The sequence below is a fragment of the Rana temporaria genome, chromosome 4 (genome assembly GCF_905171775.1).
Source record: "Rana temporaria chromosome 4, aRanTem1.1, whole genome shotgun sequence".
NCBI classification, from domain to species: Eukaryota; Metazoa; Chordata; class Amphibia; order Anura; family Ranidae; genus Rana; species Rana temporaria.
In genome coordinates, this window is record NC_053492.1 from 406,870,984 (window position 1) to 406,896,237 (window position 25,254).

Genomic DNA, 25,254 nt, shown 5'->3' on the forward strand with positions numbered 1-25,254 from the left:
TTACATCAATCAGTGATGATCACTATATAAATTGCCATATAGTTACTCCTAGGAAAGAATGTATTAATTGTAATCAGTCAAAAATGTTTAGCTTGCATATTGTCCCAGACAGACTTGGAGAGTTGCCAGTCAGTAGATATAAATTTAGAAAAGATGAAAAAAAAAATATCTCCTAGGCCTAGGAACTATTGAACGAACAACAAGTCTGCTATTGTCATTTTGGGAATTGTGCTTTTCAAATATTTTATTTTACTTAAAAAATAAATATATATAATCATGCTTTAGAACCACATTATACATCTCCTGACAGACAAAAATAGCAGATAGATGACCTTATCATCCTGCTGCTACTTCTCCAATGTCCAAGGCAGGGGGACCTAGCTGTGTTGCTCAACTGCAGCAGATAAAATGCAGGCAACCAAGCTGCTTGAGTTTGTATCAAGGCTGTATAACGCTCATTACTTGAAAGAAAGAAACAGATACAAATCAATTAGCAGGTATGTACATCAACTGTGTATTTATATTTCCTTTGCTTTGAATCCAGCTTTAGTATAAACCACTGAATAACTTGTTTACAGATGAAAAAAAAAAATTCCAACAACACCTTATCTAATTCCATTTGGCATCAAACTATACAAACTGGAAAACAGAACCAATTCATGAATTGGTTGTTACAAGCAACACAAATCTTACATTTTTAAACATAGCCCCTTGTTTTTTCTTTTAAACATTCTTTTGAACATTGTTTAGTTGGTAGAAATGAAGAATATTTTAGATACGGTAAAAACATAAAAGAATGATTTAAATATTGTTCCTGATTTTTTCTTTACATATTCTTTAAAATATTTCCAGAAACATATAGGACCCCAAAAGGATTTTTTTCTGTTGAGTCTATGTACTAGCAGAAAATGGCCTTCCAATCGTTCTTCAGCCTGTCAGTCATTGCATTAGCTGCAGATCCAATGGCAGATGTAGGTTATTTTTTGAATGACATCATAGTCTTTACAAACAGCCTCATGCCTAATTTTTGGCAAGAATACATTGATGATGCATGGGCTAGTACAGAGGTATTGAATAAGGAGACCAAACAACAATTTGATACAACATTTTTATTTAACTTTGGTAAAATTGGCCACGGTGTCATCCATAAAATGTGGGGGCGGGGTTACAAAAATGTTCTCAATAAATAAATTAAATTACAAAAGGCCAAATTGGCTAAACTTAAAACTTTAAAATCAAATTAATTTCTGTCCATCCAGCAAAAGCTGGACGACTACTCCCCCCATACAGACGACCCCATGACTTATTATGACAAACTGACAGGTAAGGGTGGGCGGGCGGGCGATGCTGCTTGTCAGGAGATGTGACTGAGCAAATCGCCTCAGCCTCTCCCTTATATAGGCTCGTCCAGTGCGGGTTTTACCTCACGCGAACGGACCTATCAGAGAAGGGGGCTGCCGCAGCTGACCAATCAGAGGCTGTTACTACCCCAGAGCGCGGCAGCCCACTTCTCCCTCTGCTCTATCCCATGCAGGCTCAGCATACTGCCGTAGCCTCACATGGGCTAGTACAGAGGTATTGAATAAGGAGACCAAACAACAATTTGATACAACATTTTTATTTAACTTTGGTAAAATTGGCCACGGTGTCATCCATAAAATGTGGGGGCGGGGTTACAAAAATGTTCTCAATAAATAAATTAAATTACAAAAGGCCAAATTGGCTAAACTTAAAACTTTAAAATCAAATTAATTTCTGTCCATCCAGCAAAAGCTGGACGACTACTCCCCACCGGCCGGGGCCAACCGCGAAGCTGTTGGCCGAGGCCCCCCCACCACCGTGGCTGATTCGATCATGGACTGGATACCCATATTAAAAATGTCCAGGCCAATGCCTGACAGATGAATTTGGTCAACCCGAAACAACCCAGGCAAAAAACCCTCTAACTCGGAATGACGAAAGGAAGAGCCACCAATTGAAGGCATAAAACTATGAATCGTCCTATTTAGCCGCCTGCGGATTCTATCCACGTAGAAAAGGGTGCCGTGCGGCGACCATAACAGCCTGGGAACCATCTCAGAATATACTAACACTGAACCTGGGAACATTTGAGTTATGGAATAGAGATCCCTTTTCATTTCACATAACAAGTCCCATGTGTTGAATTTACCCAAGTCATTAGCCCCCACGTGGATAACTATCACTTGGGGTTGAGGCCAGACAGAAGACAAATAAGCTAGGTGGTCTTTTAAATTGCGCCACCGCATACCTCTAACACCTGACCATAAAATTAAAAAAAAAAAAAAAAAAAAATCAGGATCAAGCCCCAGGTTAGCAGAGTATGATCTGGATCCGGAGTGCTTGTAAGCCCAGAACACGTAGGAGTGACCTATGACCCAAGCGATATTCCTGGATAAATCTGAAAGAGAATCATAAAGTTAGAAGACTGGGACGAACATATAACTTATATCTATTGCTGCCCCACCTGCCCACTTTTTTAACCTTACTCTCTGAAAAACCTATAGAATCAGCTGTGGTGGCAGCGCCAATTCGGAAAGAATGGGAAGAAAATTGGTACCCAGATAAATTCAAGCGCTTCAAACAGGAGGCCAAAACAGCTGAGAACTGGTACCTAGTTAGAGAGGACAAGTCTTCATGAATAAAAAAGGAATCGTTACTCAATGGTCTGACCAAAAGATAATTACGAACATGAAACACGGGACAGATAGCCTCATTAGGAGAACTGGATAAAGAAAACCACTGGCCAACCTGAGAGGACTTTGATCTGGACAAAAACAGACGGACAGAACCGACGTCAAACTGAACATGAGAAAAACGGAGAAATGAAAAAGCGTTTCTATTTGCTGCAGTAAACTCACCTAACCGAAGGGCTCCAAAGAATGCTATAGAGAAAGCAGCCTTAAAAAGCAAAGATTCGAAATTGGATGAGCAGACATCTTGAAGGATCTGAAGAAGATCGATCAAAATGGGGATAGATATGGGACGCCTATTATCTAAAGAGGGCCTAGACTTTTTGAGGCCCTTCAAAACCTGAGTGACCTGAAAGAAAGAGGTAAGAGCAGGAAGGCCTGCAAACTTAAGGAAAAAAGAAACTCCAGCCAATATTTTACCTATGGAAGCCGGGGACAGATTAGACTGAATGAGAAAGGACAAAAAAGACAAAGCCACGTAAGAAGACACATCTAGTGGATCCAAACCCAATGGTTGACAGAAAGAGCACCATTTGTGCCATGAAAGCCTATAATCCCTCCAGGTGTTTTCCGCTACTGAAGCCTTGAGATTCCGGAATATTATTCCCAAATTAAGCCCCAGAGGAAGTCTGGGCAAGGGGTGCCATGTTGATCCGCTGATGGCGCCAACTCTCGGAATCTCTTGAACTGTGAACGAGATAAAGAATCTGCTATGTTATTTTCTTTACCTGCAATATGCTCCGCTCTCAACCATATATTACAGTTCATACAATGAAGTACAAGGAAACGCAATAACCTCAGAACGGGATCAGACTTAGAGGACAGAGTATTGATGGCAAAAAAGACACCTTTATTATCCGCATGAACTAAGATTCTACGATTCCTAAAGATGTCTTCCCACACAACCACCGACACAATCACTGGAAAGAGCTCCAACAGAACTAGATTTTGAAGTATCTCCTTCTGGAGCCAATCAGGGTGCCAGGACTGGGCGCACCAGCGCCCATCCAAGAAAGCCCCGAACCCAGCAGAGCCAGCTGCATCGGTGAAGAATTCCAACTGAGAACTATTAATAAAGTCCATTTGCCAGGCCGAGGAACCATTAAACTCATTTAAAAAAGCATCCCAAATTCTTAGATCATCCTTGATGCTTTTTGAAATTCGGAAATGAGCGTAAGGGTTCACCATACCTTTTATGGCTAACGAGAACCTGCGCGAAAATACCCTCGCCATAGGGATGACTCTGGCTGCAAAAGCAAAAAGACCCAGCAAAGATTGTGCCTCCTTTAAGCACACCTTCTTACTGACAAGAAAGGTTGCAATCATAGACTTCATTTTATGTATCTTCTGTTGTGGCAATCTGAATTCCATTCGTTCGGAGTCAACCGTGATCCCCAAAAATTCAATAACTGTCGTGGGAAAAACTGTTTTCTCCTGGGCCAGAGGCACGCCAAAGTCATGACAAACGTCAAAGAAAACCTGTAAAGCTTCCATACACACTGATGACCCCCGGGGACCTAAAAACAAGAAGTCATCTAGATAATGTAGGATAAGGCCATGAGGGATAACGACTGACACGACCCAATGTAAGAAGGAGGAAAAAGCCTCGAAATAAAAGCATGACATAGAAAACCCCATTGGCATGCATTTATCAAAATAATATTTATTCAAAAATTGAAAACCCAAAGAATTGAAGCCTTGTGGATGCACGGGAAGAAGGCGGAAAGCCGACTTAATATCAGCCTTTGCTAGCACAGCCCCTTGCCCTGCTTGCCTCAAAAGACACAAAGCCTCATCAAATGAGGCGTAGCAGACTGGAGCCTCCACAGAGGCAACTTCGTCATTGAGTGACGAATGCGGTGGGTAAGATAGGTGGTGGATCAGTCTGAACGCACCCAGCTCTTTCTTGGGTACGATGCCCAAAGGGGACAACCGGAAATTAGAGAATGGCGGGTCATTAAAGGGGCCAGCCACCCTACCCTCAGACAATTCTTTGCAAATTTTCTCAAGCACTAAGTTAGAGTGCATGGATACCGATAGTAAATTTTTAACTGGTGTACACCCTGAACCAGTAAAGGATGGCACTAAGAAACCATTGGCAAAACCTTCAGTTAGCAGAGCCGCCATCCTGTGGTCTGGATAGCGCTCGAGCCATGGGCGCATTCTTGCCAGGCTCACCGGAGTCGGGGCCTTTCCCATGTGTGTCCTTGGGTCCTGAATGAGAGGAACTAGCGGCAGCTTTACGAAAACATCTGCTCGCCGCGTGAGTACCGCCACAATAAGAACACTCATGTTTGTATCTACAATTCAATAAGAATTTACATTGACCCTCATTGAATGCAAAGCATACACCCTTCCTGACTGGACTCTGACCATTTGAAGCGGGGCGAGGGGTGAACTGGGGCCTAGGTGGCAGCATAAGGTTTAACCATAAACCAACGTCCTTAGCCCCCCAATGCAGCGATGGGTGCACAGCTAGTTTTTGACGGAAATTCTCGTCATATGAGAACCATGCGGAGCCGCCAAAGTGGCGAAAGGCCTCCGCAATAATATCCAGGTGTTGGAATAAACCTGAGCACTTCCCCGGGAAGCGTTCTCCCATAACTGCTGAATAGATACAGAACGCTTGCAGCCAGTTTTGAAATGTCTTAGGAACCGCTCTCCTCCTATCTTCCTCTGTTCTTTCGCTGGACTGCCTGTCAGATTTAGCCAAAAACTCCTTAGAAGCAGGGAGAAGTGATAATATATCGAGATATTCACCCCTCCAAATTTTTTCTTTGACTGACTTAGACAGATGAAAACCCAGCGGGGATAAACTGCAAGGGAGGGGTTCCTTAAAGGAAGACTCGCTGACCATAGCAGCCGAGGATCTGAGGGGTAAAGTATTATTAACAGCAGGACACCTCACACTCGATCTGACAGTAACATCCTTATTTAGCAGAGAGGGATGACCAGCCTCATGCCACACCACACCAACCTCCTCCATATCAATAGCATTATCGCTATTTCCAGCACCAGTCTCCTGTGCACTCTGACTTACTGTGCATGCCTGAGTACTCAGACTCTCACCTGGTTGCACATACATATTTACATTTTGTGAGGTAAAATCCGCATCATGTATACCTTTGAACTGCTGCACAATGACAGACAAAGATTCAATTAGACTAGAAAATGCAGATAACTGGTTAACATTACTGAAAACAACTTCAGGTAAAACATGCTCACCCAAGTCCCCAGGAGGGGGGGAAGAGGCAGCGCTGCTCCCTTGCTGGCAAGAAGCACCTCTTGTTGCAGCTCCCTCAGCTTGAGGAGCTAAATTATTGGTCTTACATTTCTTTTTCCTTCCAGGCTGTTTCCTGGGGGCGCCCACGCTCATCTCTGGTACTGCAGCTGGGCTGACAGATAAAACAGAGCCACTCTCCTCAGACAGGCAACGCTTCAGCCACTCTTCACCTCCCCTGCTCTCCGCCTTCTCTAGGAGTCTACATAAGAGCTCCTCACGGCTGTCCTGCACAGCGCGCTTCATCCTGAGAGAGAGGGAGAGGCGGGCGATGCTGCTTGTCAGGAGATGTGACTGAGCAAATCGCCTCAGCCTCTCCCTTATATAGGCTCGTCCAGTGCGGGTTTTACCTCACGCGAACGGACCTACCAGAGAAGGGGGCTGCCGCAGCTGACCAATCAGAGGCTGTTACTACCCCAGAGCGCGGCAGCCCACTTCTCCCTCTGCTCTATCCCATGCAGGCTCAGCATACTGCCGTAGCCTCACATAATGATCTATGCTACATTACTATGTTTGCTTGCCTCAGTTTTTCCACTTTATGTTGTTTAAATGCTAATACGAAATGTCACAAGTCTAAATTCTTTAATATTACTAAGTTAGTATATGCTTTTATTTATAGGATGGTATGATGACCACTTTGCAGATTACTTGTTTTGCTTTTTGAATAGCAGTTACAAAGTAAGCAACATCTACTTGTGAGTGAAGCAGTTTGCATGTTCCATGAAACATTGTACCTCATGGTTCACTTGCTTTGATAAAAAAAAAAAAAAAAATACACAATTTATTCTTATAAATATTGGGTCTTGAAGGAGAGCAGTCTGTGTTACCTAACAGTAACCCATCAGATTTTGACTGTAATATTCCCTGCACATGTTAGGAATTTCAATAAGAATGTGATTAGCTAAAATAGATAACACAGAAAACGCATCCTTCAAAAATGTTGTTCAGTGAGGCTGAGCTAACTGTACAAAATTAGCTATTTTATGTTGACTTCAAATGTGGCTTGAGTCGCAGAGCATCTTATGATGATGGAAATCACATTGTTTTCATTGGTGCCTATTCAACTCAATGAGACTCAGCATGAAACAAGTTTGTAAAAGGTTCCTGTACTACCTTGGTGCAATTCCAATGTGATTTTTGCACCATAGAATATGCAAACCACATCCAAGGAGCATCAAAGTAGCGTCCAAGTAGCACTGAAGTAGCGCTACATAATCACACTGAAGGTCAGATCAAAATCACATCACAGCAGTGTGAACCTAGCCTAAAATGCTTTTCTATGAACTTAGGAAGGATCCCAGATGATGTTGATCCCTCAGTGATATGAACAGGTCCCTAACATGCACAGCTCTTATGTACACAGGAGTAGAACTGGCAGGCTAGACTAGAAATATGTCCACACAGAAATAGAGGACCTGAATATTTGCAAGGAACAGCTCAGATTCACCTGCAGATAATACTAAAGATACATATTAGAACTCATTGCTCCTGGTGTGATGAAAAACAGGAGACCTACTAGAGATGCTCCTGCATAAAAGGGTCTCTATAAGTTTTTCTTACTTTTTAATAAAAGCAATAAAAATTGTGCTTCTTTACAGTATTATATAAGCTATAATTCTGTTTCTCTGCCAGTCAATAGTAAAGTTATATTAAAAAATTCTATAGTCAAAAGCATTTTAAGAAACACTGGAAAATGAAGCAAAGTTGAGAGCTTCTGTGCAAGTTAGGTTTTGGTCTGTTCTTGTTAAATCTCTCCAAGTGTGTTTACACAAAGTTTGACTTTCTGGTATTTCATTGCTTGCACAGACCTGATCCACACCTATTTTGAGTCAACAGTGGCCAAGAATGGTGCAGAGTAATTAAGCAGTGCAGAACGCAGCAGCGGCAAACTGAGAAGTATGCCCTCAGAGACCTCTTCTCCCTTACATCACATTACAGCCCCAGGCCATGCCTCCATAAAACAAACTGAGTTTTTAAACCTCAAAAAGCCAGTCTGAAATATTGAAAATGGGGCAAATGTTGCCTCCTTGTTGGATAAAACAATTTTCTCTTCTTAAAAATGAAGGAGAGCCAGAGGCATGAGGGAAAGAAGTGCAACTGAAGGCATACATTGTACAGAATGCAGTGTGTGTGTGTGTGTGTGTGTGTGTGTGTGTAAATGATGCATTGCTTTCTCTGTCAGCATAGAAGAATTAGGTGACAGTACACTTAAAATGAAATCTGGGTCATTTAACAGTTTCACTAATATTTTATAAGGCATGTGGGTATTTGTCTATAGTAATCTGATAGGGCTTCTGCTGTGTGTTGCCAGACTATACTGTTTTTTTTTTTCATATCTATCCATTCTGTGTTGTTAGGTAGAGGGCAAATAAATCTACATATAAAACATACAGGTGTAAATTTAGAAGGTATTTAGGAAACATGACTTTTTAGGGTAAAGATACTACATTGAAGATCTCCTATTCTTTTAAGACTGCTTTAGAATAAAACAAGGTGATGACGTAGAGAAATGGTCAACATACTAAGCATTAAAGTGTTACTAAACCCAGTAATATTAAAATAGTTCATCCACCTCCCCCCACAGTACCCACATCCTATAAATCTTTTTTAACAATAAAATACTTCCACTATATACCTTTTGGATGATCTGTATACCACAATTACATAAACTGCACAGTTTCTCCAGTGCTGATAGTTCAGGTAGGAGGAGATTTCTACTGCAGCCTGTATACACGCCCACATGTGTAATGTCATTATCATGTGACCTGGCTAGCTCATAGAACAAGTAAATGTTCTCTCCAGCATAAAAGACAACTGAACATGTGCAGGTTGGCTACCCTGTCTGTGTTAGCTGGCCTTCCACAGATAGTCAGTGCAGGACGGAAGGATCTATGCATACAGGATAAAACACATGTTTTACACAATGCAGAGGATTAATCCCTTAAGTTCCAAAGTGAGTATAACAAGCATACTATGCTGCATATACAGACTGATTTCACTATTGTGGTTTTAGAAACACTTTAATGCAATGTCAATGCAATGCAATGTAAAACAACGTTTTTATTAGATTTCCCATTGTCAATGATACTCACAGCTCTCTTGCATAAGGAACATATGCATTGTGAGCTATTGTGTTAAAGGAGAAATCCAGTAAACATTGCAAAGTTGAATTACTGGTAAAAATCAAGTATCCTGAAACAATGAAAGACATGCATCAGTTTACTTGCAGCATTTGTCTTTAAAAGATAAGTATGGGAGACAGTTTTCTTTTTAATTATACTTACCTAGCTGTGAGCATTAGCATCTGTCCACCGCTGGCTCTAACACTGAGAACCTAATGAGCAAACACTGCTGATCGCTAAGTTCTCAAAGCTTTCTGAGCAGAGAGCTGTTGGCTGAGCCCCCTGCTCCAGTGAGTGCTGGGCTGTGGTGGGGATGGGAGCTGATGGCTCAGGCTCTCAGGGGCTTGCTGAGAGCCTGAACCAGGTGCTGGTCCTATCATGTGAGCAGATCCTAACCATATGATCGTGATCTTTCCAGAGCCTGGAACGGTTCTGTGACATCAGCCGACAGTGGCTTCACATTGCTATCTGCTGAAAATGGGTCAGAGGCATGCAGAACGGACTGCACTCCTGTTATCCACAGGGGAAGTACAGCCAAATGATCTTTGGCTGTACTTCTCCTTTTAGAAAGCCCAAAACATAGTGTTTGAACTTCCCAGTTTTCCTTGGGCAGCTGGTCCAGATTGTGCCTTGCTATCGCTACATTTATTTTCCTGGCTCATAACCCTCCCTCCTGGCTGTCTGTGTAAAGCTTTGCCATGCTGTAGGTGTGTTGTGTTCTTTTTCACCCATTAACAACTTAGCCCACTAATTTACACAAGGAGTTAGGGCAAATACATGGGCAGTAGTGCTATTGTTCATGAGATTCTACCTAAACACCACCAACAAGAGAAAACCCATGCATGCCAACGTGATTAGTTAGCTTGAAGGATCACAGGGGAAGTGGTGCAAGAAATTGTAGCAATATCACAAGCAAGAGACATTTGTTAGCTTGCAGTGCATTTCCACAAATTAAATTTTTTTGGTGGAATTTAGAAGTTGTTGCACTGCATCAAGTGACCCAAACGTGAAAAGTAGTTTAGCCAACACTTTATATAATTTGTTTAAACACTTTATCTATTAATTCAGCTTGAAGATATCTCTTAAAAAAAACATGAAATATGTTTTCAGTTTAGTGAATTGAATTATCTGGTAAATGTCCTGGCCCCTGCTGTCTATGCCAGTGTAATAATATTACACACAGTTAGATCTTAATAATTGGTTGCAGTAAACATGATTTTAAGACAAGCCAATGTCAATCAGTGTGCACATTCAGTTGCAGACTTTTATGCCGCGTAAACACACGATCGGTTCGTCTGATGAAAACGGTCCGATGGAACGTTTTCATCGGACGAACCGATCGTGTGTGGGCCCCATCGTTTTTTTCCCCATCGGTGAAAAAACTTAGAACCTGTTTTAAAATTATCTGATCTGGTTAAAAAAACGATAGAAAAAAACGATCGTCTGTGGGCAAGTCCGTCGGTTACAAATCCACGCATGCTCAGAATCAAGTCGACGCATGCTCGGAAGCATTGAACTTCATTTTTCTCAGCACGTCGTAGTGTTTTACGTCACCGCGTTCTGACACGAACAGATTTTTAACTGATGGTGTGTAGGCAAGACTGATGAAAGTCAGCTTCATTGGATATCTGATGAAAAAATCAATCGGTCCGTTTTCATCGGATGAACCGATCATGTGTACGTGGCATTTCAAAGCTGAAGCGATGTGTTCAGGTGAAGCCATTGTTTCAGCTTGATGTTTTATTAGGTTACATGTGTGCCTGAAAACAGCTTTTTCTGCAGAAAGTAGTACTAATAAATTATTGTGTTTTATGCTAAAATATGTATGAATATCACAAAGTCAAATGTGTAACCCACATTCTGTAAACTTTAAAGAGTAAGTGAAGTCTCAGCTTGGTATAAATATTTATCAAATGCTTTGTAGTGGAAGAATGCACATGAAATAACTCCAGGGTTATGTAGGCTTGCATATTATGAGCTTAGTAAGCCACTGTCTAACATAGCAGACAGTGACTGATGTTCAGCAGTCTTGTCTTGTGTACATTGGTGGATTCCAATGCAAGGGAGGAGCACAGCGACATGAGGCTATCGCAGCATCTCATGATATCGTTTTTAATACAGAGGCAATTATGAGTTATAATAATACAATATATACTAATAGCAGTGCTGTGTAAAATAGGTTATTATTTTGCAATGGAAGTCTATCACATGCAAGGTAACATTATTAGGAAAAGTTAGGTCAAATGTAAAGCCCCGTACACACTGGATAAATGTCAGGAGACATTCGGCCCATGTATAAATCAGCCGCCCATTTGGCCGGGTTCTGTCAGATGAGCATGCTGGAAAACCAGCAGCTGACCTGCTACCAATGGTACACATTGGCTGTTCTCCTGGCGGGGTGCACAGGGTCCAATCCCTGCTAGGAGAACACAGTGATTAATACTAGCGGCTATAGTTGCTGGCAATAATCTTATATAAAACTCCAGCATGCTTGTTTTCTCCAAGTCAATCTATGGATCAACTTGGGTACAATCAGTCAGCCTATAGATGCTTGAATCTTGGCTGGTCCCTGCTTTGGGTAACATGACGAGAAAGGAAACTCTCTTCTCTGTGCCTGGACCCTGCAGAAAACTGTTCAATGTAATTAAGTAAAGGTAGTCCAGAAACTTACAGACTCTGCACAAATCTGTTCATAATTATTGAACTGCTGCATGTCCAAACTCTCTTTTTGGTGTCAGGTTGCATTTAAATGTTAATTTAGATCAGTGTTTCTCGAACAGGGGTTCCTTGAGCAATGAAGAGTTTCTAACTCCCACTAACCATTGATATCAAATATCTTTTTAGCTGTGTGTGAGAGTAGTAGTTTTCCCACTGGTTAACAATGTCAGGGTGTTCTTCTCCCACTTACCACCAATGCATGGGACCACTACACTGACTGCCAATATAAGAAGGCAATTTTCAACTGACTACCAATGTGAAAGGGTGCAAAGGCATTAGTGTTTCTTTCGTGCCATTATTATTATTTGTTCCATTTCATGATTGTTACGGAAAAAAATGTTTTCTTATAGAGCAAGACTAGCTGTGCTGGGTATCAAATATACATATTATATGCATATATATGTTGTGAGATACACTACTGTATATGTATTATTATATTTAAAAAGAAAAAACAGACCATCATTCGTTTGATAATCTCAGGCCCCGTACACACGACCAGTTTCCTCGGCAGAATTCAGCTTCCGACCGAGTTTCTGGCTGAATTCTGCCGAGGAAACTGGTCGTGTGTACACTTTCGGCCGAGGAAGCCGACGAGGAGCTCGACGAGGAAATAGAGAACATGTTCTCTATTTCCTCGTTGTTCTATGGGAGCTCTCGTCCCACCGAGCTCCTCGGCGGCTTCAGTGCTGAACTGGCCGAGGAACTCGATGTGTTTGGCACGTCGAGTTCCTCGGCCGTGTGTACGAGGCTTCATTGTGTACCAAACATTAGTCTTCTTTTAGTCTGACTCTGCCCAATATTGATCTTGTAGACAACACTGAATGCAGAGATGTTGTTTTCTAGGAGCTAAGTTGCACAGATTGTCAGGAGGCTGAAAAGTGACCCAAAGGCAACATGAAAGCCCTCTTCATTCTGATTGCAAGTTATCATGGGAAATGTACGTAAAACTCAAATTAGGGTGAACTTTCTTGCTTTAACAGAATTGCAGTGCTTCTAGTATTACATTACAAGGCTCACTGATTTTTTTGGCCTGGAGCTCTATAAATATATTTGCCTAAAAATAATAGCAAAAATGCCTTTTTTATACACTCAAAAAGGTTTGGTAAAAATTATGCAAATTGTGACATTTCTTGCTTATATGCTTCTTGTTGTCAAACCTGCAGCCATCTTAAAATACATGTTACACGTAAAAGCTTAAAAAGTCCAAAAACATAAACACGTATATGTCTTAAGCATTGTCTTCGCATCATTTCATTTGTCAGCTAATTGATCATCTTTACCCTGGGTGTTTTATCATACTCTTACAGTGGAAAAGCTTTGACATAGTGCTCTGTGTTTTCTGCATGGTACAAATTTTTCATTACTGCCTGAGGAGGAGAGCTGGGCTTGAAGGAAAATCTACTGATTCGTATGATTGATGGTCTTGCTGTGATTTGAGTAAATTCCAATATTATGATTCTGAAGTAGGTGGTTAGTGAAGCATGCATACAGTCCATGCTTTTTTTACATTGTGAATAATGTTATGCAGTTTGAGGTTCCAAATTCAGCAGTACAAGGGATAGACAAAGGCTAATTCAGACAGTCAAAGTGTGACTTTGTGTGTGAAGTTGTTGCTAGTTTGTTTGGTTTTCCTGGCAGGCTGCAAATTTAAGAAGTATTAGAAGTTGGGAAATGGAGATTGTTAATTATGGTGATCTAATATCAATAAACCACTTCTTTGTCACAGTGATTTCAATTTAAAGAGCGGAAGGGCTCTATAAAGAGAGTTTTTTACCATGACAGGAAAATATTGCAAGCTTATTAAGACATTAATCCTTTGTCTTTATTATGTAGTAACACTGAAACATCCCTCATGCAGGCAAAACTAAAAGATCAGGGCCATGATCCAACCTTAATGATATTTAAAAAATTAGCTTATAAGATGTAAATTTATAAAGCAGTTGGGTTAACAGTTTTCATTTGCAGATGGAGATAAAAGCAAAATCTAAAACAGCAGACCCATATGTGATTATCATATAAAGGGGAAATAAGCTAAAGCTAGGTCTAAGTATCCTGGATGCTGTAGGCAATGCTTTTCCAAAATAGGGTGTTAGATGTGTATATAATATATTATATGGCTGAGCTTGAGGTGTTAGGCCTCTTTCACACAAAAAGCCTGCACGGATTTACCTGTCTGTTTTTCAGGTGGATCAGAGGGGCCACCCATTGACTCCGGATGTCAGCGGAGATGTGTCCGCTGACACCCGTCTGCCATCTGATCCACTCAAGACAGACATATGGCGATACATTCGCCATCTGTCTTAGCGGATCGGATGAGCAGATCCGCCTCATGTGGAAGGGGCCTTACTCCTTAGTGCCACCACTGATCTTAAGGCATCTGGGAACCATCCGACCTGTACTGTCATCTACTTACAGGAGTAAGAAATTCTCCATGCAAAGATCACAGCTGCATTTACCAAGACTTCCTAGTGAGAGATTGTATGATCGTGGACAATGACTAAAGTCAGGGTCGATTATATACTTCCTGTTCCCCTAGACCAGTGATGGTGAACCTTGGCACACCAGATGTTTTGGAACTACATTTCCCATGATGCTCAACTACACTGAAGAGTGAATGAACATCATGAGAAATGCAGTTCCAAAACATCTGGGGTGCCAAGGTTCTCCATCACTGCCCTAGACCAATTATTTTGCTCCACTCCTCATTTCCCTCCTTCTAATCTAATAGTTTAGTCAACTGTCACCCTATTCTGCTAGCAATTTAGTTCTAGGTCTACAAACATAGTACACAGAAAACAGTATAACCCAACATTTTTGTAAATATGATATTATGTTTTTATGTGACAACACTGAAGAAATTACACTTTGCTACAATGTAAAGTAGTGAGAGTACAGCTTTTATAACAGTGTACATTTGCTGTCCCCTCAAAATAACTAAACACACAGCCATTTATGTCTAAACTGCTGGCAACAAAAGTGAGTAAACCCCTAAGTGAAAATGTCCAAATTGGGGAAAATTTTGCCATTTTCCCTACCCGGTGTCACGTGACTCTTTAGTGTTACAAGGTCTCAGGTGTGAATGGGGAGCAGGTGTGTTAAATTTGGTGTTATCACTCTCTCATACTGGTCACTGGAAATTCAACATGACACCTCATGGTAAAGAACTCTCTGAGGATCTGAAAAAATAAATTGTTAATCTACATAAAGATGGCCTAGGCTATAAGAAGATTGCCAAGACTCTGAAACTGTAGCACGGTTCACTTGGGAGTGTACTCACTTTTGTTGCCAGCGGTTTAGACATTAATAGTGATGAGTTATTTTGAGGGGACAGCAAATTTTCATTGTTATGCAAGCTGTACATTTACTACTTTACATTGTAGCAAACTGTAATTTCTTCAGTGTTGTCACATGAAAAGATATAATGAAATATTTACAAAAATGTGAGGGATGCACTCACTTTTGTGAGATACTGTACTTACACATAGCAATTTGTTAATGACAGCCACTAGTTTGATTTGTAGATGGCTGTGTGTAGCTATTGAAAGTCCTGCCATTCTAGGCCATGGCTATTAAGCACTATGTCAATCTGAGTAAAGTGTGATTTACACACTATACTTACATTCTAAGGGCTAGAATTGTGCCTTTCCTTATAGATAAAAGTGGAATAAAGTTTAAATGCACCTAGGGTATAATTTTATTTCAGAAATTTGCAAAATATGTGCAATTTGCTTCCAACATAGTATCTAACAGCTTAAAAAACACCATGAAATGATTGTTTCTTTACATACAGTAAATGTTCCCAACTGTATTTATGATTTCAATCTAATACATGGTGTGCTGTAAATATGTAATGTTTTCAAAGGCTGTATTAATCTGGCAAATTCACCATTGCATATAATTGAGGCACTGTAAGAGAATAAAGTATGATGATCATAAAGATAATTAGTTGTTTCAATGCAATAAAAGCTAAAACATTTTTATGTTATGACATTTAATTAAGGGAAAGCTGTGGTAGCAGTTTTAAAGAAATTTTAAGGCAAATGACACTTGTTTGAAAGTGCTCTGCACATTAACTAATTAACATTAGAGCGTAATTTACACAGTGTTACTGTACTGGAAAAGTTCTTGAACAGATAGAATGTTAGAAATCCTCAAAGTCTTAGGTAAATTTGTAGCTGGTATTTTTTGATTAAAAAAAATGCAGCACTGTGTTTTCAAACACTTATAATTACCTTTATAAACATTGGCTATAAACAGACACCTTAATCACTATATTTTCATGTTTTAGCTACCTTTATAAAGTTAATGTATGGAAAATATATGGTGTGGAAAACACATCTGAATTGTTCTGCATATTTAAAAAATTAGAACTTTAACCACTTAAGCCTTGGACCATTTTGTTGCTAAATGACCGGGCTGACAATTGCGCCGTCATGCAACGTGGCTCCAAAACAAAATTGACGTCCTTTTTTTTCCCCACAAATAGAGCTTTCTTTTGGTGGTATTTGATCACCTCTGCGGTTTTTATTTTTTGTGCCATAAAAAATAAAATAGAGCGATAATTTTGAAAAAAAATCAATATTTTTTACTTTTTGCGATAATAAATATCCCCCAAAAAGATATAATTGTTTTTTTTCCCTCAGTTTAGGCCGATACGTATTCTTCTACATATTTTTGGTAAAAAATAAATCGTGATAAGCTTTTATTGATTGGTTTGCGATAAAGTTATAGCGTCTACAAAATAGGGGATAGTTTTATAGCGTTTTTATTAATATTTTTTTTTTCTAGTAATGGCGGCGATCTGCGGTTTTTATCGTAACTGCGACATTATGGTGGACACATGGAACACTTTTGACACATTTTTGGGGACCTTTACTGTTTTTCTCACCCGGCGATTCCCTATCAGGTAAAAGTGATCCAAACAGCTATACAGCTGCTGAGTCACTTTTACAGGCAGCAGAATGTGGTCCCCTTCACCTACTGCCACTGCCTGTTTTAGGCTGTCCTATCCCATCAGGAAGCCCGAGATGGATCTTTGAGCGGCATCTGGTGGACTGAGAAGAATGGAAGGAAGGAAGTTCCTTTCCCCGTGATGTTACGACAGAAACCGAAAGTAACTAGGATTTTGTCACTTCCAATTTTGGTTTGTTTATTTACAATCCGTTACCCACTTATATATCATCTGATCAAACTGATCTTGATTTGATCAGATGCATTGGAGGCCAGGGGAAAGATCTGGGGTCTACAATTTCCCAGATTTCAGCATAAAGAGGACTTGTCATGGCCCATGCTTTCACAAGGTATGTTGTTCATCCCTTGGGATAGCAATAAAGTTGATTTAAAAAAATAATGTACGGTGCAGAAAAAAAAGTGGTTAAAATAATTCCTGCCCTCCATAGAGAGTTAAAGCCTTCCAAACCGTATTTATGTAATGATGTAGTAGAAATTAAAGCGTTTGTTAACCCAAAAAACAAACAAAAAAATAGTTCCTGTTCCCTTAACCTCCCTGGCAGTATGATTATGTCTGATTTTTGATGCTGAAAGCGATACAATTATTTTACATGGAAATTTGACATTTTATATTGTAGGCCTGTAATTCTCAGAAATAACTCACTTAAATCTGTCCAAACAAGAGTCTAGTAGACATCCCGAGTATGATAAAGTTTGAAACACTAAATGAAAATATAATAAATAACTATAAATGATTATAACAAATAATAACAATTATTCAATAATGTAATCAAATCAAAAACACTAAAATATGCTCAGTTACAGAATTGTCACTGTCATTACTTTCAGTGTTTGATTTGGAATTTCCCCAAAAATCACTATCGCTCAATTCTACAAGTGATTGTAATTTATTATCGCTGTTTTCTAGCTGTCTAAAACCACATAGATGTAAAGGGACACTTTTTGGTATGGACAATCTCCAGTTTTCAGGCAGAAAGAACAGTATTTATAATATAAAACTGCATGCAGGACACTGGACAAACCACTAGTAACAAAGGGGCTGTGTAATTATTTGATACAGTACTGTAATCTGCAAGATTACAGTATACTGTATCTATACTGTGTTTTTTACTTTTTGAATTTGGCGCTGAACTCCATCCCTGTGCGTCTTAATGCTCACAGGGAATGGAGCTTGGCACTCAGGCACTGTGTAAATTGAGCGAGACACGGCGGCTCGCAGATCACAGCGGGGAGACATTGCAGGATCCAGGGGACAAGGTAAGTAACCTCTACATGGATCCTGTAATGCAATCCCGAGTGTGGCTCGGGGTTACTGCTCTTGGTATTGAAATTTCACCCTGAGCCACACTCGGGAATACCGCTAGCAAGGTTAAAGCATGTTATACAGCATAGTGCTTGTGCTGTGTCATTTGGCCCCTGTATCACCTAAAAAAAATGTCTGATCCTGCCTGGTTATACCCTCCCCTCTGCAAACTGACCAAGATAATCAGCACTGCTGATTTCTTTCATCTATGTCTTCTCCTCCTCCACCCTCCCCTCCCTGCCTGTCTCTGCTCATACAAGCACCCCCCCCTGCTCCTGCTGCTCTCATTACTGCAGCTAAATCATCTTATCCCCTTTGTACCATAATAACAAGTGTTCCTGTGTAATATAAAAAAAAATTTGATCTGTACCTATATGAGCGCGACTCCCGGTGCTCAGCTTACTGTCGGCTCTGTCTCTCCCCTCTTCCTCCACTTCCCGGCTGATATCAGCGGGAGTGCTTTGCCCCGCCCACTGCAGCTGTGAGCTGGAGAGTGAAGACATGTGAGAAATCAGCTGAGCGCCAGGAGCGGCGCTCATATAGGTACAGATCAGCAGATTTTCTACATAACACAGGCACAAGGACACTTGTTATTATGGTACAGAGGAGATAAGGTGATTTTATTGCAGTGGAGTAACAACCACTTTAAGTTGCAATTTTTCAGAACTATACAACAACTGCAGAGGTATGTATCTTGGTCAAATTTGAGACTTTGAAAACGCAATATAATTGGGATAGAACTTTCACAACTTTGAGGTTGATTTACTAAAAACAAATAAACTCACTTTTCAAGGCAGCTCTACTGACTCCGATCAACCAATGTGCAAGCAAACATTTTGTTTTTTTACCTCGCACATAATTAGGTATTTTTTGTAAAATGACCACATTCACTAAGATCTGAAGAGAGTTCCATTGCAAATTGCAACTTTCCTTGCTAAGTGAACAGCCTATTTGCCTTTAGTAAATCAACCCCTGTATGTCTACTTCATATTTCCAGTTTCTGTCTCCATGGGTTTGTACTTTAAATGCTTAGTAGTTAAACCTGGACCTCAAGCTAAAATAGCAGACATATAAGGGTTGATTGACTAAAGGCTGATCACTTTGCAAGGGTATTTCCCACAGAGCTTTTTTTTACTTGATTGGATGATAGACGCCAGCAGAGTATTACCTTATTTACTAAGCTCTGGGGGAAAAAATCCTTGTAAAGTGCATCATTCCTTGCAAAGTGTCATTTTTGTTTCCTAGAGTAATTTAACACCATAATATTTATCCAGAGAATTTAAACCTTTAGCAAGGTTTTCCTTTAGCAGTGTATTCACTAGATGACTTTTATTAGATGGACTTCTTGCAATAACTCATTAGCAATAAGAACAGCACCACATTTGTAGATTTTTCAAACTATTTATTGTTATAAACCACAACTGGTGTGCACGGCAAAAGCTTTCTGAAGGGATGAGAGACAAGGTCAAAGGCCGTCTTGGAAACAAACAGTTTGACCAGTTTATTTAAACAGATATGAGGATAGGATGCTGACCTCAATTTGACTTCTTTTTGGGAGGAGCAAGAATGCCATTTTATTACTACCCAGAAGGAAAAGTCTCTTGCATGTGAATGCACCCTTAAGGCACACAAAGAAATTACTGTTTTGAAGAAAGAAAAAAAATAAATGTGTTCACAAGACTAGCAGGCAGAAGGGGGATCCTTAAAACTTTGAATAGCTGCCAAAATTCTTTAAAATATTATAACATTTATAATATTTCTGTATTTTTTTGCTATTTATTTTTATACAAATTGAAATATGCCCACTTTTGCATACACATTCAGTGAAATATAGAGTTTTTTCCACACCCTTGGAACCTACAGCCTATCTTTAATTTGCCATTTCTAATGAATGAGAGTTAAACAGGCAGACAGTTGCACCACATACCGATCCCTGTAGAACTGCGGCTAAGAAACAATGGCAAGTGGACCTTAGTCTGAGGAGGCCACGGGAAAGTGTTTATGCAGAGACCTCCTGCCAGGGCAAGCATTCAGAAATTTGTGTGTGTCACAAAGGGTGGGATACATGCACTCTAAACTGAAGGTCAAAGAGGCTGTTCATGACAATAGGTTTGTTTATTTCTTTTTTTGTAATAACTTTTATAGCATATTATATTTTTTTTAAATATTTTTGATTGTGTAGTCTTCCTTGATTACACAATTAAATTTAATTTAATGATTTTTGGTAGACAGTTGACGATGGGAGGGGGGATTTTATTCCCCATGTTCGCATGGCATTCTTGCCTTGTGAAGATTGTTAAAATGTAGCAATGAGGTAATCTATATCTGCATACTCTTTGTGTACTTACATTTTCATGTATACACTCACTTTTAATGTTTGTATTTTACAAATGTGATTATCCAACTTTAAAAATCAGTATATATCACCAATAATATTACATCATTTGTTGCTGCCATAAATAAGTGCAAAGAGTTTCACCATGCACTTGAAAACTTTATTTTCCCGAGTATATAACCATAATGATATTAAAATTGCCATTCCTACTGGAAAGGAACAATATATATATTTTGTTTGTTTTTGCACAGTAAATAAAATTGCAACATTTATAATTTGATATATTGCTGTAATTTTAGCTGGTCAGCGAGTTAATAATTAATTTTTTGACCTTTCATTATTTCTATAGAAAATAGGATTATATGAGCAAATGCTCTGTGGCTTTGACCTTGTCTTGACCCCACTCTTTGAATAAGCCAAAAAGAAAAAAAACTATAAGTGTAATGCCTTGTTCTGAACTCCCCAGCAGTGTGAGCAAGTGGTGATAAAAATCCAGACGTTCCCTCATTTGACGGTATACTGCCATCACAGTTCATTATCTTAATAGTGGGCATTAAAATAGAATTAAACTCCAAAGGAAAAGGGAGGATTTTATTAAAAGTTGTGAAGAAACCACAAAACAAAAGCTAGCCTTGCTAGACTTATTGTATTAGACTTCACCCTTCAAGGCGCTTTGCGATTACTTTCCCCCATAGAATTGGAAGTAGAGTGGCACACATATTGTTTTTCAGCAAACTTGACTAATTCCCTCATGTAGAGCTTAAATGGAAAAGTCCAACTGTGGTAAAAGCAGGCAAACATAAATCAGTTCAGGATGCACTTGTACTGTGCAAGGTCATCAGGGGTTAGGTGGGTTTCAAAGAAAATGTATCTCCATGTAGAACATTTGACTAAACTACAGTAGTCCTGTTTTCTGCTGAAACCTCAGTTCTATTATCTTTATTTACATTTACAACACCGTAGTAAGAAAAACGTAGTGGAGCAACCCAGAGTAACTGACCAGTTTTACGTTTCCAGCAGTTTAACGTATAGTAATCAGACTAAAACGTTTCACAATTGGTTGCAATGTGTTGTTCTCAGTACTTTGTATAAAATGTATCCAGAAATTTGTCATTGATCCAATTTATTTTGTGTGTGTTTTCCAGGTTTATAAATGCTAGAAGAAGAATAGTCCAGCCTATGATAGACCAGTCCAATCGAGCAGGCAAGTCCCCCATAGTAACTGTATTCAAGTCACGCAGGCGAAAACCATCATCAAGCCATTCACCGGGATGTCCAATACCTGGTAAATAAAAGTAATACCGGGAGTAAAACAAAGCAAGGCATCAGTCCTCTACTTTTTTTGTAGTGGTGCAACAATTGGTTTAAGTCACATTTTTTTCTACACATTTTAACTTTTGGAATGAGTTTTTCTTCTCAGCTATACTTTCTGCTACTTTGACCACTCCCTGGTGCATGGCTTGGTGTTGAAATGCTGTAAACTTTATTACCTGTCAAAAGGGTAAAAGGGTTAGTATCACTTATTGGACTCAACAAAGTTCAAAGACTCTCACAGAGGTAGATCTTTTTTTTATCTTTACCTTAAGGCATTTTACTTGAAATCCCGCTTGCTATGTGTTCAACTAAAACCTACAATATAATGTAGAAGTCTTATTTTAAATGTCTTTGGGAACTCTGAATCTGTACTCCTTGTTTTAACAAAATTGTGTTGTATACTCTTGATACGCAGCAAGAGATATCAATCTAATTTACAACAATGGCATGCCAGTCAGAAAAAATGGTGTTGGGCTTCTTTTAGTTACTAATTTGTCTAAGTTCTATCAGTTTTGGCTTTTCAACATACAAACATTCTCGTTGTATGTGAACTGCAAAAGTGGGAGTTTTATTATAACATTTCATTAGTTTCTTATTTTTTAAAAATTTAATAAAATGTGGGGGGAAGAAGAAATTTGAAGATGGGGCCCAAAGCAGCCGAACACAACTGCTGTAATTTCAAAACCTATAATAAACACAAAACATCTAATCGGTTGTCATAGTCAACTAGTCTTATTTATTCTAGTATTTTTATCGCATCTCTGTCTACATTATTGTGTCCTTTGGAGATGAGACCATAACAGTGTTTTTATGCTTTTAGTAAGTCAAGGAACACCTTACAATTCTGAAGGACAACCAATGGGAGGTTTTGTAATGGACGGCCAGCAACACATGGGAATTAGAGCACCAGGTAAGAGTGGATGTTTATCTTATTAATTTAAATAGTATTGCTTATTTGCACGTGTTAACCACAGAGTTAAATGTTTATTTGAGCCTTGATATCTTGCGCTATATCTTGATCTGTCTGCTAATCATTATATGGCTGGGTCAATCTGGGTGCTTTATCTTTGTCTTGATTTCCTTGCAAATGGTGTGGGACTGTGGGGTCTTTTGGTGCTTTCTGTTCACTTCTCTGATCTGCTGGCCTCTTCTTGGATTTTTATCTCCCTTATAGGACCTATGAGTGGAATGGGCATGAATATGGGCATGGAGGGGCAATGGCACTACATGTAACCATCATCTAGTTAACCAATGGCAAAGCAAGGGGGAAGTAAGTACAACGGGGGATGCTGTTTCTATTTTGTCTAGGATTTTATTTCATTTTTATGTGTTTTATTTCTTAATGTGTATTCTCCCTGCCCATAGCTCCATGCTTGTTCATTCCTTTTCCATAAAAATACAGATATCCTTTATTTTCCTACAGATTTTTTTAATGTTTATCTGTTACATAGAGCACTTTGCACATTGTACATTTACTGTTGTGTTGATATTATACAATACTGACCACATGACAAAACAAGAAACAGGCAGGGGGTGAGGGGGAGCAGGTTGCCATGGCAACAGACTGATTTGCAAAATGTAAGCAGTCTGCAGCAGTGCAAGGAGAGGAAAGAGCATGTCCCTGTAGTGTCATAAATCTGCCTAACCACAGTTGATGCATGAGTTACACTTCTTCACTAACCTGCAAGACACCAGATTGCAAACAGGGACTTTTATAAGCAAAGTAAGTGCAGACTTAGGCAAAAAAAAGATACACAGCTTCATACAAAATTCCATCCGAGAAAAACTTTGAAATTCCACTTTGCTTCTCTTTGTCTGTCCTTTATAATAGGATTATGTGTGGCAAAAGGAAAGTAAAAGAATACAAAATAGAGGTGTGCACAGCAGGTTGTGCAGCTTTGCCTGGGCTAATTGACTATATCCAAATTAAGTATGCCATCACTTGCAGTGTGACAAATGGATTTGACTCATTCAGTATACAAAAATAGAGATCATTAATGCAATCTTCAGCGGCAGCCCCAGTGAAGTCTAGAGAGAACGAAATAGAGATTGAAAATAGTGGGCCACAATCTTGCTTTGTATTATTTAGCAACGAAAATATTATTCTTCCCTAAAGGAATGCAGAACTGTGCAGGCGCAATCTGATTTTCTGTTATTGTTCTGCCGTCAAAAAAAAGGCTGCTGCGGTTTGTTGTTTTTCTCCCTCTTGCTCTTAATCTATTCCTAATTGCAAGGCCAACGTTGTGTGTACCCTGAATTTGAATCAAACATCAAGCTCTGGGAAGCCATCAGCCTCTGTCTCACACATCATGAACATTCCCAGCTTAGTTAATCTAAATATTGTTTCTTAATTTCTGGGTCAATTAAATTTAAATGATGTATGCTATGCTTCATAACCAATTAAATTAATAGGATATTATGAAAAATATCATTACTTTTGATTAAAGACCAGTGGATATGGTATATTTTCTAAGTAATTTTCGTTAGTAAGTGAAAAAAGAAAAAAAAAGAAAAACGTTCCTTTAGGCTAGATTAAGCAGCCTTTCATTGCTGGAGCCCTGAGACCTGAATCCAAGGTGTTCATGCTGCAACATTACTTAGAACTAAAGCCAATTGAACCTACTTAGGAATAGCGTTATGCCGTTCACCCTTGATGATTATGGAGCTTATAGCTCTCTGAGACAATACACCTGTCAGTTTTCATCAACTAGAGCAAACCATGCAGAAGACAGAGGCCCACAGAAAGCAGGGGGGCTATTGTTTTACGTTCCGTTTCCCCATTGTTCTCAAATTTAGTGAAAGCTTGACTGAGTTTGTAGTCTGATTTATTTTAAACGTTCATGATCACAAGGAAGGAATTAATTGCTAACAGTTATTGATTTCTTGCATGTATAAAGGGAACAGAAATGTTTCCATTTGTCAGCTCTACATAATGCATTTTATTTTATGATAGTATTTTCGTAAACTATTTTTATTCAATAGTTTTAAAGTGTGTAATGAGAGCTCCAAAGTAGTGTGATTTGTGTTATAATACTAGGCGTAGGTTTTAAATAGAGAACAGTATGAATATAGACAATTAAGAACTGTCCCACTCACCTCAAACTGACCAGTCTGAATCTAAGGCAGGTCACAGAAAAAACAGCAAGCAACACAACAGATTTGAGCATTACTTAAAACAATCAAACTATGTAGGGGTTAAAGTGGTTGTATAATTACCAAATCAATCATTATTTTAAATAAAAAAGTACATCTTTCTTGAACATAAAACACGCTCAGGTGACCTAAAACCCCAGCAACCTAGATCACATAGACTTTGATTACTTATAGAATTTTGGATGGTGTATTTCTTAAGAGACTACTTTTTTTTATCAAAGCCTGTCTGGTATACTTGCAGTGATATAAAAGCATGGCACAATAAGGAAACAATTAATTAAGTGAATAGTGACAATTCTGTAAACATATTTAATCAAAAACTATACAAATAAACTATATTTATTTTA

The 25,254-nt window shown here is 39.2% G+C and overlaps 1 protein-coding gene across 2 annotated transcripts in view; it reads left to right on the forward strand.

Moving 5' to 3' along the window:
- MEIS1 (Meis homeobox 1) overlaps nt 1-25,254 on the forward strand; it is a 198,299-nt gene that overhangs the window by 167,441 nt on the left and 5,604 nt on the right. Inside the window, exons 10-12 of one of the 2 annotated variants that reach the window (XM_040351253.1) lie at nt 21,586-21,644; nt 22,575-22,664; nt 22,929-23,024. In XM_040351253.1, coding sequence (XP_040207187.1) covers nt 21,586-21,644; nt 22,575-22,664; nt 22,929-22,987 — 208 coding nt within the window. In that variant the 3' untranslated portion in view covers nt 22,988-23,024. The remainder of the gene's footprint in view (nt 1-21,585; nt 21,645-22,574; nt 22,665-22,928; nt 23,025-25,254) is intronic. The other variant, XM_040351252.1, reaches the window with a different exon arrangement.